At 34.5% G+C, this 17,443-nt stretch overlaps 1 protein-coding gene across 1 annotated transcript; it reads right to left on the bottom strand.

Annotated features, from left to right (window-relative positions):
* Window positions 1-4,982: 4,982 nt before the first annotated feature.
* LOC149791258 (protein NCBP2AS2 homolog) lies at window positions 4,983-16,242 on the bottom strand. The gene is made up of 4 exons (XM_089969748.1): window positions 16,103-16,242; window positions 10,137-10,170; window positions 6,647-6,719; window positions 4,983-5,310 (listed from the first exon to the last, which is right to left on the bottom strand). Exons 1-4 carry the CDS (start codon window positions 16,123-16,125, stop codon window positions 5,177-5,179), a joined length of 264 nt encoding a protein of 87 aa, XP_089825874.1. The 5' UTR covers window positions 16,126-16,242; the 3' UTR covers window positions 4,983-5,176.
* Between the last annotated feature and the right edge of the window lie 1,201 nt (window positions 16,243-17,443).

Raw genomic sequence — 17,443 nt, 5'->3', positions numbered from 1 at the left:
TCAAAAGCTCAAATTTAAACATACTGTGATGGAAAGAAGAAAAATGATTCCACACAATATCATTAGTTTTAAATAACATGACTGGACTAAACTGGTGGTTCGCTTGCACATTGGGGTAAGGATTTTAGGGTTAAAATGTCAGAAGTCATGGTTCTGGTGACAAGTATGCAGTATGGTTTCCAATAATAGTAGTATCGTTTCCACATAATAGTAGTTCACCGTCACTGTCCTGCATCAAACTTTGAGGATGGTTTGTACTTGGGTAAAGAAGTAGCTGACTTGGGGGTCAGAAGGTCAGTATTAAGGTGACCAACAAAGAAAATGGTTTCTGCACAAAATTTTCATTTATATACAGAGGGCCAGACCAAAAAAAAATGTTTCCTATTCTTGTTTAGGGTTGGTAGGTTATTTGAATATGTTATGTATCATTTTATATATATATATATATATATATATATATATATATATATATATATATATATATATATATATATATATTAGTATGCATACTGTACTAAGCACTTCAAGTACTGGGTTAAACCAGATCAATAAAATGCATAAATCAATTTTTGTAATTTTTTTATATTTTCAAAATTTAACCCCAGGAGGTGGGGAAGAGCTAGAGTTAGCAACAAAAAACAGACAGTTGACCAAGCAGAAACACATATGCGAGGGGGAGTTTATTAAACATGGGGTGAGTGTATAATGCACTAGGACAGTTGACCAAGCAGAAACACATGTGAGGGGGAGTTTATTAAACATGGCATGAGTGTATAACAAATTCTGTTGGAGAAACTTTTAAGATCGAGACTACAGCCTGTCAGGAAGGAGTGTCACATAACCTAGCGACTGGGTGGTCCCATTGATCTTCAAGATGCATATCTTGACATCCCTAAATTTTCTCTATACATGAAGTACCTCTGGGTTTGCTTGGATGAGGAGGTATTCCAATTTCAAACTCATCTGTTTGGCTCAGCCTCCGCATCCAGAGCGTTTACCTGGACAATATGAGTAGTTGCATCACATTTAAGGTAACTAGGTGTCCCAGTCCTCCAATATTTCAACAATTGGTTGATCCATAATGGCGGGCTAGTATCCCTCTGACTAGACGTGTCTCATTGCTGGTACATGTACATAGTGGCCAGGTCGGGGCTTTTGCCCAATCTAAAGAAATTGGAGCTCATCTCAAGATTTTGTTAATGTGGGGATGAATTTCCTCAAAAACAGATGATTAGTCCATGTCCATGTTCCTTGAAACAAAGTAGACGAGATTTTGTCCCTGTTAGAGGCATTCAAAGCAAAAACCGTTCTTAAAGTTCATCTGTTTTTCTCTGTTGGGGACCTTGAAGTCTGCAGAGGACCTAGTTGCCTTTGGCAGAGCGCACTTGCACCTTCTCTAGTTTCACCTTTTGGTTTGTCTGGTAACCGCACAGTAACCCACTGGATGCTCAAATTTCTCTAGGTTGGGGTGGACAGCTCTGAACAGGTTTAGCCAGAGTCCCCATGCAAGAACCCTACTCCTGTCTATTCAAAGACGTATTTGGTTCAAAGTGGTGTGCTACTCAGGAGCTGGGAGGACTGATTCTTAAGGGTATGTGGTCCTGGGAAGAATCCTTTCTCCAAATTTGGAAATGAGGGTACTGTTCTTAACCATTTAGAGGTGTGTCACCAATGTAAAAGATTGCTGTATGATGGTCTTTGACAACATGTTGGTGGAAGCGACCCTCAGGAAATATTGAAGCACATCTACATATTCTTTCTGCATAGAAGTTTCTACCTCTTTCTCTATGCAACATCAGAATTACCCTCAGAGTTTGCCACATACCAGGCAATGTGAATGACTTGATAGTGTGAAGGAAAGGGAAGATGGTCCTTACAGAATGAATGCTCCACCAGTACATAGCAGGCTTTACATCTGGGGACTCCTTTGGTAGGGTCCAGACTTTTTTGTCAGTGATAAATAGGTTCTACCATCACATTTCCCCAGTCCCCAACCAGCGGGCCTGGCAGTGGACAATTTCACCTGAAGTGGGATTGTCTGTTTGCTTATGCCTTCCCACCATTCAAGATGGTTCCACAGGTTCTTCACACAGTAAAGAACTCCACTGCTCAACTTATTTTGCTAGTACCTCTGTGCCCTCTCTGATTGTGGCGCAATAGTTTTCTTAGTCTGCTGGTGGACCATTCAAGGCAATTACCTTAAAAAAAAGACATGTACATACACAAGGGCTCTGTACCACACAACAGCCCAAAAGTTCTCCACCTTTATGCTTAGCTCATCTCAAATGCAGTTTTTGGACTCCGCTACCAAGAGCATCATTCAGTTCAGGAGACAATCCGTGTCTAAGGTCTATGTTGCCAAATGGAATGGAGAACTGTTTGTGATTGGTTTACTAGAAAATATGTCAATCCCTAGTTGTCCCTCTATGAAGGCAGTGGCTGATTCTCTTGTCTCCTCTTTTGAATGAAACAATGCTCAATTTATAATATTGAGGTCTTTAGGGCCCTATCCAACACTTTTAAATTTTTGAACAACCTCACTAACCATTGTGATAGACCCTCACTTAACAGACCTGATCAGGTATTCCAAGCTGCAAGATCAGTGTCTCACTAACTAATACCTAAATTGAATCCGTCTTGTGTCCTGTGGTCTGTTAATAAACCCCTCTATGAAACATTTGAGAACCTTTCCCTCAGGGCTGTCTTCATGCTTTCCTTACCATCCATTAGAGAGCTTCATGCCATATCCATAGAGCAAGGCTGTATAAGGTTCACTTGCCTTTACAGATCATTTATATCTCACCTCTGTCTTGGGATTGGCAAGTGTGGGTATGTGTGAAAGCTTGCCAGTAGCTTCTTGTGGGTTGGTGATTCTTTACTGGGTCTTCCACCACCATATATACTCACCCCCACGTATAGTCTATCGTGCTGAAAAATGATGCCCCTACAATAACAACAATGGAAATAACGAGTTAGTTTCTCTCCTTTGCAACCAGGTGTTCTCTTTGATGAAAACTAGCATGCTTCTGTTGCTCCACTCCTGGTTGAGGTCCCTTGCTTCAGTCATATCTGTGCTATGGATGACCAAGATAGACTTTTATGTTCCTGTTAGGATTTCGCAGTTTTATTTGGTGGCCTCTAAAGAAAGAATAAGGAGTAGGAAGCATCTTTCCTCCCCATTAAAAATTCAACTATCAAGAGGTCTTAATATTTTCAGTGCCTTACATTTCTTTCATGAAAATTAATGACCATGACATTTGAGCCATTACTTCCTCGTGGACCTACCCAACTTGTCTCAAGGGAATCTTATGAAAGTCATGTTTTGCTGATCTCACACTACCTTCTTTTACCTTCACTGATTAGCTCACCAAAGCATATTTTTTGTTTGGTGCCATCACTCAAAAGGTGGCCATGTGGATGCCATCAGGTAGTATTTAAATGAGGGCGAGTATTCATTGTGTTACTTTTGTTTTCCCAGTTGTGAGATCATTAAAGTTAATTGAATTATGTATTTTTCATTGAAAATAAAAAGCAATGAGACCAAATTTTCTGACTACTCTTAGGAATGCAACATCCAAGCAAGTAAGGGGTTATCTGTAAAGGAATGATAGAAATAAACCATTGCTCTTGGATGAACAATTAGAATTTCTACCCCAAACCATATGTCTACATAATAAATTCTTTGGTCTGTCAAAATTCACCTACTTGATTAAACTTTAAATCATTTGTAATAGGAGTGAAGAGTAATCACAAGATGGACGATAAATGATGACTGTTATTTTCTTCCAATTGTACACAGTAATCACAAGATGGATGATAATTGATGACTGTCATTTGCTTCCAGCTGTACACAGTAATCACAACATGGATGATAAATGATGACTGTCATTTGCTTCCAGTTGTACACAGAGTAACCACAAGATGGATGATAAATGATGACTGTCATTTGCTTCAAGCTGTACAGAGTAATCACAAGATGGATGATACATGATGACTGTCATTTGCTTTCAAAATGTACAGAGTAATCACAAGATGGCCAATAAATGACGACAGTCATTTGCTTCCAGCTGTACAGAGTAATCACAAGATGGATGATAAATAATGACTGTCATTTACTTCAAATTGTACATAGCATTTGTTTACACTTCACTGGATACACAGCACATAACATTTATTGCACCTGTGTTTGTGGCTCAATGGTGCAAGTTTTAAAGCTATTAGAGTCTTATATTTTCTGATCATTTGAAGGAAACAAGTAGTTTTGATTTACAAAAAGAACAATCTTCTTGACAAAATTAACTACAAACAAGTTAGCATTTACCCATAATGTCAAGACTTTTTGGGAAATCAATTGGGACCCAAAATGGTATCATATATTGAGAACAATTTTAACAAATATTCAGATGCTTTTTGAAAAGACAATGGAAGCAAGACTCCTTATGTATTTATCTGAAGACAAGAAGCCTCTTGATGATGGATTTCTCTTTAAGATGCACTTGAATAAGAGTCATATGTTCTGATAACTTCACTGCATACAAAATGCAAGCCAGTCCCAAAATGTTGAGTCACAAACTGGGGGTAAGAAGACATTCGTTATAAAATATGTACATAACATGGACAAGGTTATCATAAACTGAAGAAATTACTGGGTATTATGTAGCAAACAAAAAAAACCCAAGGGTTTATGACTTGAAACTTATAAATCTATGATCTGAGTTATTTCATTCAAATCTACCTGTAGAGATGGGAATGCGAAGTTTTTAAAAGTGTACCACAACTAGAAAGAATGAAAATTGTACAGAAAAATGCAGAGAAACTACAGTTCAAACCCCACCTATACAGAAAAACAAAGAAAGAAAAGGATTTCCCTCTCCGCAAGATGCAATTAAATTGAACAGATCTTATGCAAAAGTTTTATTCAAGAGAAATTAACTCTGAATTTGAATTTAATAAATCGGGGTTGAATAATGAACAAGAAAAAGTATGTCTCACTTCATTTTATTTACATTGGGGTATTTCTTTATAGTTCACAGCCTTTTCTACTTGGAGTTCATAATTAAAATAAACCATTTCATTCTTGAAAATCCTCTGAAACATTTCTGATGTATCATCACATTCTTAAAACAAAATTACACATATTAATTTACAATTGTAAGCACCTAAGTACACAAAATTATCATTTCTTTCTATTGTTCTCTTCTATTTGTTTCATCCCATCTTGGACCTGCTTCTTGAAGTTTTCTAGAAAGGAGTAGAGTTTTCTTCCCTTTTGTTGTGAGCATGCATGTAATTTTTCAAAATTTTCTTGACCTAAAAATAAAAAGAATCAAAATAATAATATAAAATTCAGTCATTCAATCTGAGCAATTATGCTGAAGGAGATCTAAAAATGCTATTTCCATTTTATAGAAAAAACATTTTATGACACATGTTGCTGCAAGTTTTCCACCATAAAGTCTTTACAAGACAAATTACTGGAATCATGAGGAATACAAATATAATCCTGCATCTTCACAAACCCACCCTACTATCAAGATGAAAATGAGCTGCCTAGAGTAAGGTTCGGATGCCTCTGGTTTCAACTGAAGTAGCTATGCACATATATTTTTAACATGCATTGCGTTAAACTTTCAGTCAGGACTTTAAATTAATAGGCCCTGTAACTGTAAATTCTTGGATTATTTTGGGATTTAATTTTCACTTGTATTCTAAGGAATAAATTATTTGTTGAATTTTACAAATCATTTGGCTTTTCGCTCTTTTCTGTTACTTATTTTAAGAGCATAGACTCATAACTTACATAAGTCTGGTGAAAACCCCATGTTGATATGACCATCCATCCATCCAATGGCCACCATATTGGAAGTTAGATCTGCATCATTTCCATTCAGGACCAACTAGATCTCATAAGAGCTCCTTGGTGAAAACTCCATGTCAATATGAAAATCCAACTAGGAGGTGTGGTAACAACAATGATTTCCACTAAATAGCCATCGTGGAGGACGGACTGGCATAATTTCATTTAGGACCAAGTAAACTTCAAATTATGCCTGCAGTGTGACAGTCTTATAGTGATGTCTAGAACCGAGACATCATGCCACAGACATATAGCATGATGTCCCAACCAGTCACATTATCTTGACACTAGGCCGACCAGTTCTAACACTAACCTCTAAATGCTGAGCACCTAGCAAGGCAGCTGTTTGTACCATTTTTATAAGTCTTTGGTACGATTTGGACAGGGTTCAAACCTGTGACCTTCCGCATATGAGGTGGATGCACTAACCATTAGGCCACCAGAGCGGTTACATCAGATCTAACTGGGGACCAAAAAAAAATTTCTTCATTCAAACATGCACCTCCTAATGAAGACAAGAAATGAGGTTAAAAAAAGACTGCATGTTATACAGACACGAACGTTATAACCCAAACTGCTAAGAAACCAAGCAATCTTCAGCTATAATGTCAATGTTTTATAAATAGCTGACATTCTACCCAAAACCACACATCAATACCAATACAGATATGTGGGCTGTTTCATGGGACTAAATGAGACCCTAATTTGTAGCATGACCTACTCTGTCAAGAATTACATGAACCTGATCTGACATAACTCGGTTGCAAAATTTCAAAAAAATCGTCAAACCTGCTTCTTTTCCTCGATGAACCAAATATGCTGCTATCTGTGCTGCTCTTCGCATTGGGTAGCTGTCAGCAATCTGCAAAACAAAAAAAAATAAAACAAGGTTTGGATATGATACTGCATTAAACACAACGTGGGACCTTGCACAAATAGATCTAATAGACAGTTTATAAATAAGAGCCAGTTCAATTTCTTTGATGGATTGAAAGTGATTCTGTATTACCTAATCAGTTCTACTAAGTTTGCTTTTGGTACCAGCAAATAAAGGCCAATGCAATCATAATCTTTTGCAATCATCACATCACCACACCGAAAGAAAGCTGAATGATTTCCCAACAACCATGGAATGCAATAGATTGTTTTTGAATGTACCCCAAATTGACACCCAATATTTTCAAATACACTCTTAAGTTATTTAATCAGATTTGAGACAGTAAAAATGATAATAATGAAAAAACTGAAACCTTCTCAATAAAAAAAATGAAATCTTTCTCCATGCATTTAATCGACATGAGAAATTAGAGACAGTCTATTCTGAGTTTTTTCTTTTTTTTCGGTTGTAACTCAGAAATTGAAGAAAACATTTGAAAACTGTGTGAAACAATGTAAATATCGTTCCTCAATATAGACTGCATCAGTCAGTGTCTGTGCATGCCAAAAAAATTTGAATAAGAGGCCCAAGTGGATCTGAGATCACTCAACTGGCTGGCATCTACCTAACTGCCAATATGATACCTTCTTAAAGGTTTTTAAATTTTGTTCTCATCACAATCAACCATGGCTGATCAGCATCACTTATGCAAAGTTTAAAACCCCTTTGTCTCAGGATGCTTTCTGCAAAATCTAGTCAAGTTCTGTTGACTGCCCTTGATAAAAATTTGTCCATTTTTTTGTTAGATCAGCCTTATGTGTGAAAAATTGAAAGGCCTTTATGTCAGGATGCTTTCTTTCAAATTTGGCCAATTCTGAAAAGCACATTCTGCAAAGAAGTCAGTTTAAGTTTGGTATTTTAATTTTAGACAAATTTTATAGTAGATTGGTATAATATTTGTACAAATATGAAAGGCCTTCTTGCTAGAATGCTTTAACCTGAATATTGGTCAAAATCACATCGATTCTGGAGAAGTTGTTTTAAATTATTTTCAATCTTTAATAACTGTGGCCTATTTTTTAGTGGACTGACAACATGTGTATAAATCTTAAAAGTCTTTATGCCACAATGGTCTGTGTCAAAATTTGTTCAATTTTATTGCTGGCAGTGGTTTGTGTCAGAATTTGTCCAATTCTATTGCTGGCAATGGTTTGTGTCAAAATTTGTCCAATTCTATTGCTGGCAATGGTTTGTGTCAGAATTTGTCCAATTCTATTGCTGGCAATGCTTTGTGTCAAAATTTGTCCAATTCTATTGCTGGCAATGGTTTGTGTCAGAATTTGTCCAATTCTATTGCTGGCAGTGCTTTGTGTCAGAATTTGTCCAATTCTATTGCTGGCAATGCTTTGTGTCAAAATTTGTCCAATTCTATTACTAGTAATGGTTTGTGTCAAAATTTGTCCAATTCTATTGCTGATAACAGTCTGTGTCAAAATTTGTCCAATTCTGTTACAAGTAATGGTTTGTGTCAATGTTTGTCCAATTCTATTGCTAGAATGGTTTGTGTCAAAATTTGCCCAATTCTAATGCTGGTAATGGTTTGTGTCAAAATTTGTCCAATTCTATTGCTGGTAATGGTCTGTGTAAAGATTTATCAAATTCTATTACCGGTAATGCTCTGTGTCAAAATATTTACAATTCTATTACCAGTAATGCTTTGGTCCAATTCTGTTATCAGCAGTGGCTTGTGAAAAGAAGTTGTTTAAAGGCTTTTCTTTTCTCAGTCATGGTGAACATATTTGAAAGCCAACATCTGTATAAAATTGCAAGCCTTGACTGCTGGATGCTGTCCAATGAAGTCACTTCAATATTTTTATATGTTTAGTAATGGTGGCAAAATTTGCTGGCATATTGGCATCATTTGTATAAATCTGAAAGGCTTTGTTGTCAGAATACTGTCAAATTTGGTTAAATTCTGCTCAGATCTTTTGAGTGGCCAGGCTATATTTCATTGTCGATCATAATCATCTGTAACAACCTGAGAGACCTTATTGCCAGCATATTATCTGGTCAGTGGTTTACAAGAAGTTGAAAATACCAGTTGTTGGTGAAAGACAATGCACACTGTGCAATGGGCCATCCATAATTTCCCTTGACTTTACAGCTAGGTGAACTATAAATTTAGTTTTTTGAATAACTTCTTGTTGTAAAGTGTGTGGTTAGTATTGTAAATACAATCCAAGGTGGTTTAGGAGTTTATATTTGTGCTAGATACAAAGTTTTAATTTTATGTTCCTGGTTAACACATAAATATGTTTTATTTTGAAACATATATATATATATATATATATATATATATATATATATATATATATATATATATATATATATAAAAGCCAAAAGAACTGTATAGCTTCCTTCTGGACATTATAGGTTTGTGGACTATTTGCAAGAACTACTTTACCTCCAAAACTGAGGAGTTTGACAACTTACAAGAACAACAAAATTGAACACTTTGATAACCTGCAAAATCTACTTACCTCCAAAACAGAACAGTTTGATAAAAGAAGTGGTCGAATAAATATGGGCAACTTTACATTAGAACAACACAAATCATAAGAACGTATGAAGAATTTCACTAAGTTCAAATTATAATCAAAATGTGTATCAGCATGAATTTTGTAAGTCATCACAACAAACAGACATAATAGTAAAGGGGTCAAGTGTCTGCAAAGCTGGTTGGAATAGGGTTATTATACACAATAGTATAGTGGATCAAAAAATAGCATTCAACACTGTGCTCCTAAACATAAACTGAGTTATCTAACAGCCAAGGCTAAATCTAATGAACATTTTTCTGGTTGGTCAAAATAACAAAGTCATAATCACTGGTAAAATCTGATTCAACAGATCAGACAGGCAAGATAGATATATCTACCCAGAGAACAACCAAAGATAACTCAGTCCGGTTGGCAAGAAAAGTCTTCCTCATTGGTGGTTTTACAGGTGAGAGCAGACAATGTTGCTGGAAGAACACATCTTTAAAAAATTATTTTTTTTTATACAGGAAAAATCAGCTGTTTGTGCAATCTGATAAAAAGGAAAAGAAGAAAACGAAATAACTCATGTACCCTTAATGCCATGCATGGGTTAACTCAAACCTAATGCCATACATGGATTAACTCAAACTTAATGCCATGCATGGATTAACTCAAACTTAATGCCATGCATGGATTACCTCAAACTTAATGCCATGCATGGGTTAACTCCAACTTAATGCCATGCATGGGTTAACATAAAACTTAATGCAATGCATGGAGTAATATGCAAACTCAATTTAAGAAACTCATTACATTTCAAAACAAAACTGAATTAAATCTTTATTTCAGGCAAGGAACTTACCCGCTGTATGACTTGCTCATTGTTTGAAAGGTACCTGGAAATAAAAATAAAAAGATTAAAATGTTGTTGACTGATGTTATACAAAAATATACTATATGTTAGCTACATAATTCAATATTAAAGTATAGTAGAACCTGTCTTGAGAGACCACTGCTATGAGAGACCAGCTATCTTTAGACACCAGGTTCTCCATGTACAGATTTATTGATTATATAGTGTTATGACCTGTTATGAGAGACCACCTGTCATGAGAGACCATTAAGTTTTGGCAGAAGGGGTGGTCTTTCAAGACAGGTTCCACTGTAGTAGATTTTACTTGGCATGTGAATTTCCTAGATGAGGTGTCAATTTTCATAATGTTCTTGCTACAAACCACAAATTTAAAGCTGCAATATAGAATGATCTTTCTAAGAAAACCCCTTCCCCCAATCCATACAGTACATTTAAGTACTGACAAAAACATGATTTTCCCCCCAAAAGAATCAAACTTGATACACAATAAATAAATGAATTCATACAGTAAAACCTGTCTTGAGAGACCTGTGTTATGAGAGACCACATATGTTGAGAGACCAGGTTCTCCATGTACAGATTTATTGATTATATAGTGTTATGACCTGTTATGAGAGACCATTATGTTTTGACAGAAGGGGTGCTATTTCAAGACAGGTTCCACTGTATTAACATACATTACACTAGCATGTGCCTACCTTGTGTTTAATATATGTGGTTCTGCACTAACGATTAATATGACACACCTATTGCCCAAGAGTATGCCACAGTGATCTTTAAACCCTAAAAGAAATATGTTCCTTGCAAAGACATCTTGCTTGAAATGAAAAACAAGTTTAATGAAACAAGATGGCTTAGAATACAAGTATAATATTCAAAGTGCTTTTCTAAAATTAAGTTGTTGTGAACTTGACCTTTAAGCTATCTCAACTTCTATAGCTTTCTTCCTTCCCATAACATCAAACAATCCTCAAAAAATGGTACTCTCTTGTTGTTTGTATTTAACATTTTTGCACACATGTTTGGACACATTAAGTTTCCAGACTCTTTCAAAAAAAACCAATTTTTAAATGCACCCCATATTTTTGTAAAGTCATGTTAGTACATTATTTTTTATCCTAATTTTATAACACATTAAATAAGATCTGAGACAATTTTCAATACGGACATAATATCAATTTATACATTTACAAGTATCTGAAAAATGAGAATTGATATTGCAACATAAAAGTATGATTTAACTTTACTACAGCATGTTGTTACAACTCTAAGGTATTAACTTATGAGTGAAAACCAACAAGTTCTGTAAAATTCAGCAAATAAATATTTCCATAGAATACGGTACAAAGTGAAAAATTAAAAATAACCTAGTGTATAGTAAATGAAATCTTAAAAAGTCCAGAACGAAAGGTATCGAGTATTCCAAATGAGTTCCAGTCATGTTCTGAATGAAGTCCTATCTATTGTGCTGATGTGCCAATAGTCCGGAATAGTTTTATGTGCTAACAGTCTTGCTGTCTCACAATAATATAATCCAAAATTTCTTTAAATGAATTCACATTAATTTCAAAATAATGTGATGTGTGTGTGATTTGGATTTTTAACGTAGCTTTAACAATTTTTCAGTCATATCGCTATGATGTCTGCAATATGGCAGTTTATTGTTATGTCTAGCACTGGGGCATCATGCCGCAGACATGTAGCATGATGTCCCACTCAGTGATGTTATCCTGAAACCAGGCCAACCAGTCCTAACACTAACCTCTTAATGCTGTGCACAAAGCGAGGCAGATGTTAGTACCATTTTTATAAGTCTTTGGTATGACTCGGCTGGGGATCCAACTGATGACCTCCTGCATCTGAGGCAGATGCTCTAACCAGTAGACCACCAGAGTGGTTCCAAAATAGTCACTTGGTCCTAAAGTTATGAGCACCTAGTAATTACAATGAATAATTGAAATAAAAAAATCCTCTCAAATAATAACTGAACACAACTAAATGACTCCACTATGACGATGTTTAATACAGGAATAATTAATTCTTGGGCAAGAACATCCCTTACAACAAAAATAAAAACCAAGATACAATATCAGAACCTAGATGAGGGTCAAATATTCATTTTAGAACTCATTCTAACTTTTCAACAAAGTCAGATTCTTTAACAGCCAGTCAATCTTAAAAAAAGATGACATGATTTTTCTAGGGGACACCAATAAGTTGAACTCAAATCCCATCAAATTCATCACCAAGATATCTTCTACACCTTTAAATGTCAAAAGGCCACAATAACAAGTTTTCCAAACAAATCCAGAGGACAAAACTAGTTATTTAATATAGTTCTTGACAAAATTATATATTGAATATAGTTAATTACTCAATGACTTACAATCAATAATCATGAAATGTAACACACATAATATAGATGTATATAATAATGTGCACAGTGAGTTTATGAAGGTTTTTTCTTATTTTTTTTATCCAAAATCAGTTAAGAAACAAACTGTGCAAAACTTTTCTTTTAATTTCCAACACAATGACCCCTATAATAGTATAATAGATCATAATTAGAATGATTAGAACAAATCCATTCTGGAACATGATCAGAGTGTACTATAAGTTTCCATAGATTCTGGCAAAAAAAGGTAGCTGGTTCAGTTCAGAAAGCAATTTCTGACTGCACAGTGAAACCTCATTATAACACTTCATTACAAAATGAATTTGGATATAACATAACATTGGTATGACTCCCAACATTTTTACATAATTTCACTAATTTCTTTACCCACATGGTTTTACTGCTAAATAAACATGATTTTGATTTAATAATTTTAGCATGACGTGTTGTATTCTTCAAGATATAAATGTCTCATCACTACTTCTTTATTTATATTTAAAAAGATGTTACAAGCTGCTAACTAAGAGTCCCATCTTTGCTAGCCATGGTTCCAATATGATAACCCGATCTACACCTTGCCAGATCGAACAGATATTTTAGGTGGCAGGGTCTAGTTTCATAAATTGACCCCTGGCAAATTTCTTAACTTAAGGCTGTGGTGTGACTTTTTCAGTTATTATTATTTATTAAAGGTATTGATATATTTGTGAACTAGGTGTTTCAGGCTTGTGTTGTTCTTGAAATTGATGTCAGGCATGTATACTTTCCATAGTTGCTCTGCAGTATGTTGATAGTGAAATACCAATAGTCGGCTAGAAGAAGAGCTAGCCTCCCATAGCAGTAAACACATGGGTTTGGGCAAGTAGAATATCTCAAAAATGGCTTGGATGACAACTATTTTCAGTTGCATAAGCCTGTTTAGTACATAATGTCTTGCAGGACTGTCATCTAGGAAAAGGGCTTGTGTTTGCACTGTGAGCATCACATGATGTCAAAAATGACCTTCGGACATGAAAATTGCAGGTAAAAATTTGGGGATGGGGTGCAAAAACTTCTTCTGCAATGAACTGCCATTGACTTCTTTGGTCAAGTGGATAATATTCTTATGCTTTGTTTTAATATAGGTATCCAAAACTATGGACCTTTTTGACCTCATGTGTGTATTTTATTTTTTATGATTTTTTATACTAGGTCACTGATTGCAGCATTAAAAATTTGTACATAAAAACTGGCCCCTGCCCCCTTAGTGCTTTGTCCTAGCAACATCTATTGGATTTCATGGGTTGCATCCCTTAGTATGTAATGCCAACTAACCAATAGCAAGTAATAGTGGTACATTGTACACTGGCCAAAAATGGTGTTGACAACTGACTTAAAAAAGGATACTGGGGAAGTTTAACATTGAAAGTATGACTACATACCAGAGGGAAGCCATTATAGGTATATTTGCATGAAATGTATTTGTACAAACAAAGAATGGCAGTGGATAACTGCTTACTTATCAGTCCATTTGAAGTTGTGTGCTTCTTTTGTCTCAATCATGGAGGAAGAGTGTTCAAATTTTATATGAAATGAACTGAAGCACAGAAATATCTGCTTGATAAGCCAAGGTGTAGATTAATTATCATACGATGATTGGATAGCAAGGAAGGAGTGTTCATTTCAACTGTTTTGAGAGTCAATCACTACACTTTGATCTTAAGTGATCATTTCATCTATCTTAACAGTCAATCACTACACTTTGATCTTAAGTGATCATTTCAGCTATCTTAATAGTCAATCACTACACTTTGATCTTAAGTATTTTTTTCAACTATCTTAACAGTCAATCACTACACTTCGATCTTAAGTGATCATTTCAACTATCTTAACAGTCAATCACTACACTTTGATCTTAAGTGATCATTTCAACTGTATTAATAATCAATCACTACACTTTGATCCTAAGTGTTTATTTCAACTGTGTTAATAATCAATCACTGCACTTTGATCTTAAGCATTCATATCAACTGTGTTAATAATCAATCACTGCACTCTGAACTTAAGCGTTCATTTCAAATGTGTTAATAATCAATCACTACACTTTGATCTTAAGTGATTATTTCAACTGTGTTAATAATCAATCACTGCACTTTGAGCTTAATCGTTCATTTCAACTGCATTAATAATCAATCACTACACTTTGATCATAAGTCTTCATTTCAACTGTGTTAATAATCAATCAATACACTTTGATCTTAAGTGATCATTTCAACTATCTTAACAATCACTGCACTTTGATCTTAAGCATTCATTTCAACTGTTTTGATAATCAATCACTACACTTGAACTTAAGTGTTCATTTCAACTATATTAATAATCAATCACTACACTTGAACTTAAAGTCTTCATTTCAACTATCTTAATAGTCAGTCACTACACTTTGATCACTGCTCAATATTATGTAATCTCTTTACTGACCAATTACTGCAATTCTAATTATCACTGAACCATCAACAACAATTCCATTAAATCATCTTTGTGTTTGTTTTCAATGTATCTAGCATACCAGTGATGTTTAGTCCAGGTTCAACAACAGCTGACAGATGTTCCTCAGTTCACCAGCATACACAACCAAGCAACAAACAATATTGTGGTCAAAGAAAGTTTCTCCCAGAAAATTATAAACCAATTAATTTTAACTACCTAATTAATCAGCAGTGTCAATAAATCTCACAGCTTAAGGTTGTTGAAATTATTGATGCTTTGTAAAAGAAAAGAAAAAATGAAAGTCACCATCATGCACAAGTGGCTTAGCTGTATTGTCAGACAAGCATCACACCTGCTAACACATGTGGAAAGCATTATCATAAGATAAGAGCAACCAATCATAACTGTCCCCTGCATCAGTCAGTTCCATGTGATATCGGCTTTGCTACAATGTTAAGACGTGTTAATCTTGATTTGAGGTGATGCTGCAGTCCCTGCATGTGTCAGCAATTCAAATCTGGATACAAATGTCTTCTGTTCTGCCTGGGATTAATACTATAAAAGTGTTTTAAAGGATTTTTTGCCATGGCTCAAAAGAGTGATTATACTTACCGTTCGCTTACAAAGGTAAGTGGAAATAAAATGTATTAATTATTAGCATGGGGACTGATAATTCGCCTCATTAAAGTAGCTGACGCTCCAGCACAATCATGCCTTAAACAGTTGTTCTCCGCTACCATTAGGCTAATGTCAGAAGAAAGAAAAAAAGGCGTAGAACAAATTTTCGCTCTCATGCTGAGCCATGCCAAAAGGGATCACTGTTTACCAGTAACTAAAGCATTGCTAGACCCTACACCGAATGAAGATTCAGATACATAGTTTATGTCAAATAAACCTTATTGGTAATCTTATAAAGAAAACGATATACCACGCAACAGTTCCTGGAAAACAGGTGCCTATCGAAAATAGATACTCGACCTCTATTACCTAAGGTCATACCAGAAAAGATTGTTTGAAAGAAAATAACCGATATCACGCAGGTTGGTTAAATAAAAGGAAATAAACAAATTGTATATATTAAAGAATATACCTGAACAATGCTCTCAGTGGCATGATTAAAATGCTTGCTACATAGCACAAACTTACGTGACTGTTTTGTCACAACCTTGATGTACACCAAAGTAGTTTCGTCATCTGATTGATTGAAATACGCAGAAGATTTATATTTATATAGAATATAAAATAAATATATCTAATGCGCAGTTATGTATTTGGGACAGTGTTTAATAACTATGTAAAACATTTCAAGAAAAGTAGTTAATTGATTTGAGAGTTTTACGTAAATCTTGGAGAGTACAAATATCTGTAAATAAACAAAAGACCAAGGAACAGTTGCGGAATATGCTTGATAGCAAATAAAATAAATAAACAATGACTGAATGAGAGGAAGAAAACCCAGAACACATATACAATACATTAACTGGATATTACACAGAAAGTCGGATGTTTTAAGTTTTACATATGTTAATTTTTTTATATTATTCATTTGCATGACTACATATTATGCACATTTTCTCGTTAAACTTAAAAAATAAGTAAATAATAACTAAACAAATGTAAGAAAGAAGCGAGTTTATTTGCCGACAAGATCGTTGTTTATATCAAAATATCTCTGCTTAATGTTTTTTCAGTCATTTATTATAAAGCGCCGTTTTAATATTATTCGGAAATGTTTGCATGATATTTTAATAAATATTTTATGTCATAAAGGTAATTGCATTAGACGCCTCAAATTTATAATAAAGATTTCAACAGTTTAGTCAAATTCGTATAAAATATTTGTTAAAAACTTAAATATTTATCTAAAAATTATTTTTATATCATAAATTTTAATTGTTCATATGCAATAGTGATATTTATTATATCGATGTTGTTTAATATTTATTTCTACACACACACACACACATGCGCGCGCGCACACAGCTGATGTGCAGCAGCAGTGATAAAACTAAACGTTAGAATGCAGTCAAAATTATGATACGGGTAATATTTTATTTTAAAGATATTATGTTAAACGTATATGATAACTTTGCAATCACAATTTAATGTCACGCAAATATTTATACAGATTTATTTCCTGTTTATAAGTAAGAATGGTTAGCCTTTCCTTCAAACTAAATACATAAATAAATAAATAAATAAATAAATAAATAAATAAATAAATAGGATGGCGAGATGAGTAACGGGGATAGACCAGTGCTACAGATGTGGATACTAAAAGGAATATTTGATATAATTAGAGTAGGTAAGACTCATAGGGTCATATTTAAGTGGGTATAAAATAATTTCATGTTACTGCGAGAAATTAAAACTTTCTTAATATAATGAAAACTTTTCTCGTTTTAAGGGGAACTTTCGCGTTCTAAGATGG

The sequence above is a fragment of the Sinohyriopsis cumingii genome, chromosome 9 (assembly GCF_028554795.1).
Source record: "Sinohyriopsis cumingii isolate HCF-2022 chromosome 9, ASM2855479v2, whole genome shotgun sequence".
Classification (NCBI taxonomy): domain Eukaryota; kingdom Metazoa; phylum Mollusca; class Bivalvia; order Unionida; family Unionidae; genus Sinohyriopsis; species Sinohyriopsis cumingii.
Note: the sequence above shows the minus strand (reverse complement) of the source record. Positions and strands in the feature narration are given on the sequence as shown.

What these genes read in the sequence shown, in the direction of transcription:
- LOC149791258 (XM_089969748.1), bottom strand. Translation starts at nt 16,125, where the DNA reads ATGCCACTGAGAGCATTGTTCAG. An exon ending in CCACTGAGAGCATTGTTCAG is followed by an intron (nt 10,171 to 16,102) that starts GTATATTCTTTA and finishes TTTTATTTCCAG; the next exon opens with GTACCTTTCAAACAATGAGC. An exon ending in TCATCGAGGAAAAGAAGCAG is followed by an intron (nt 5,311 to 6,646) that starts GTTTGACGATTT and finishes TTTTATTTTTAG; the next exon opens with GTCAAGAAAATTTTGAAAAA.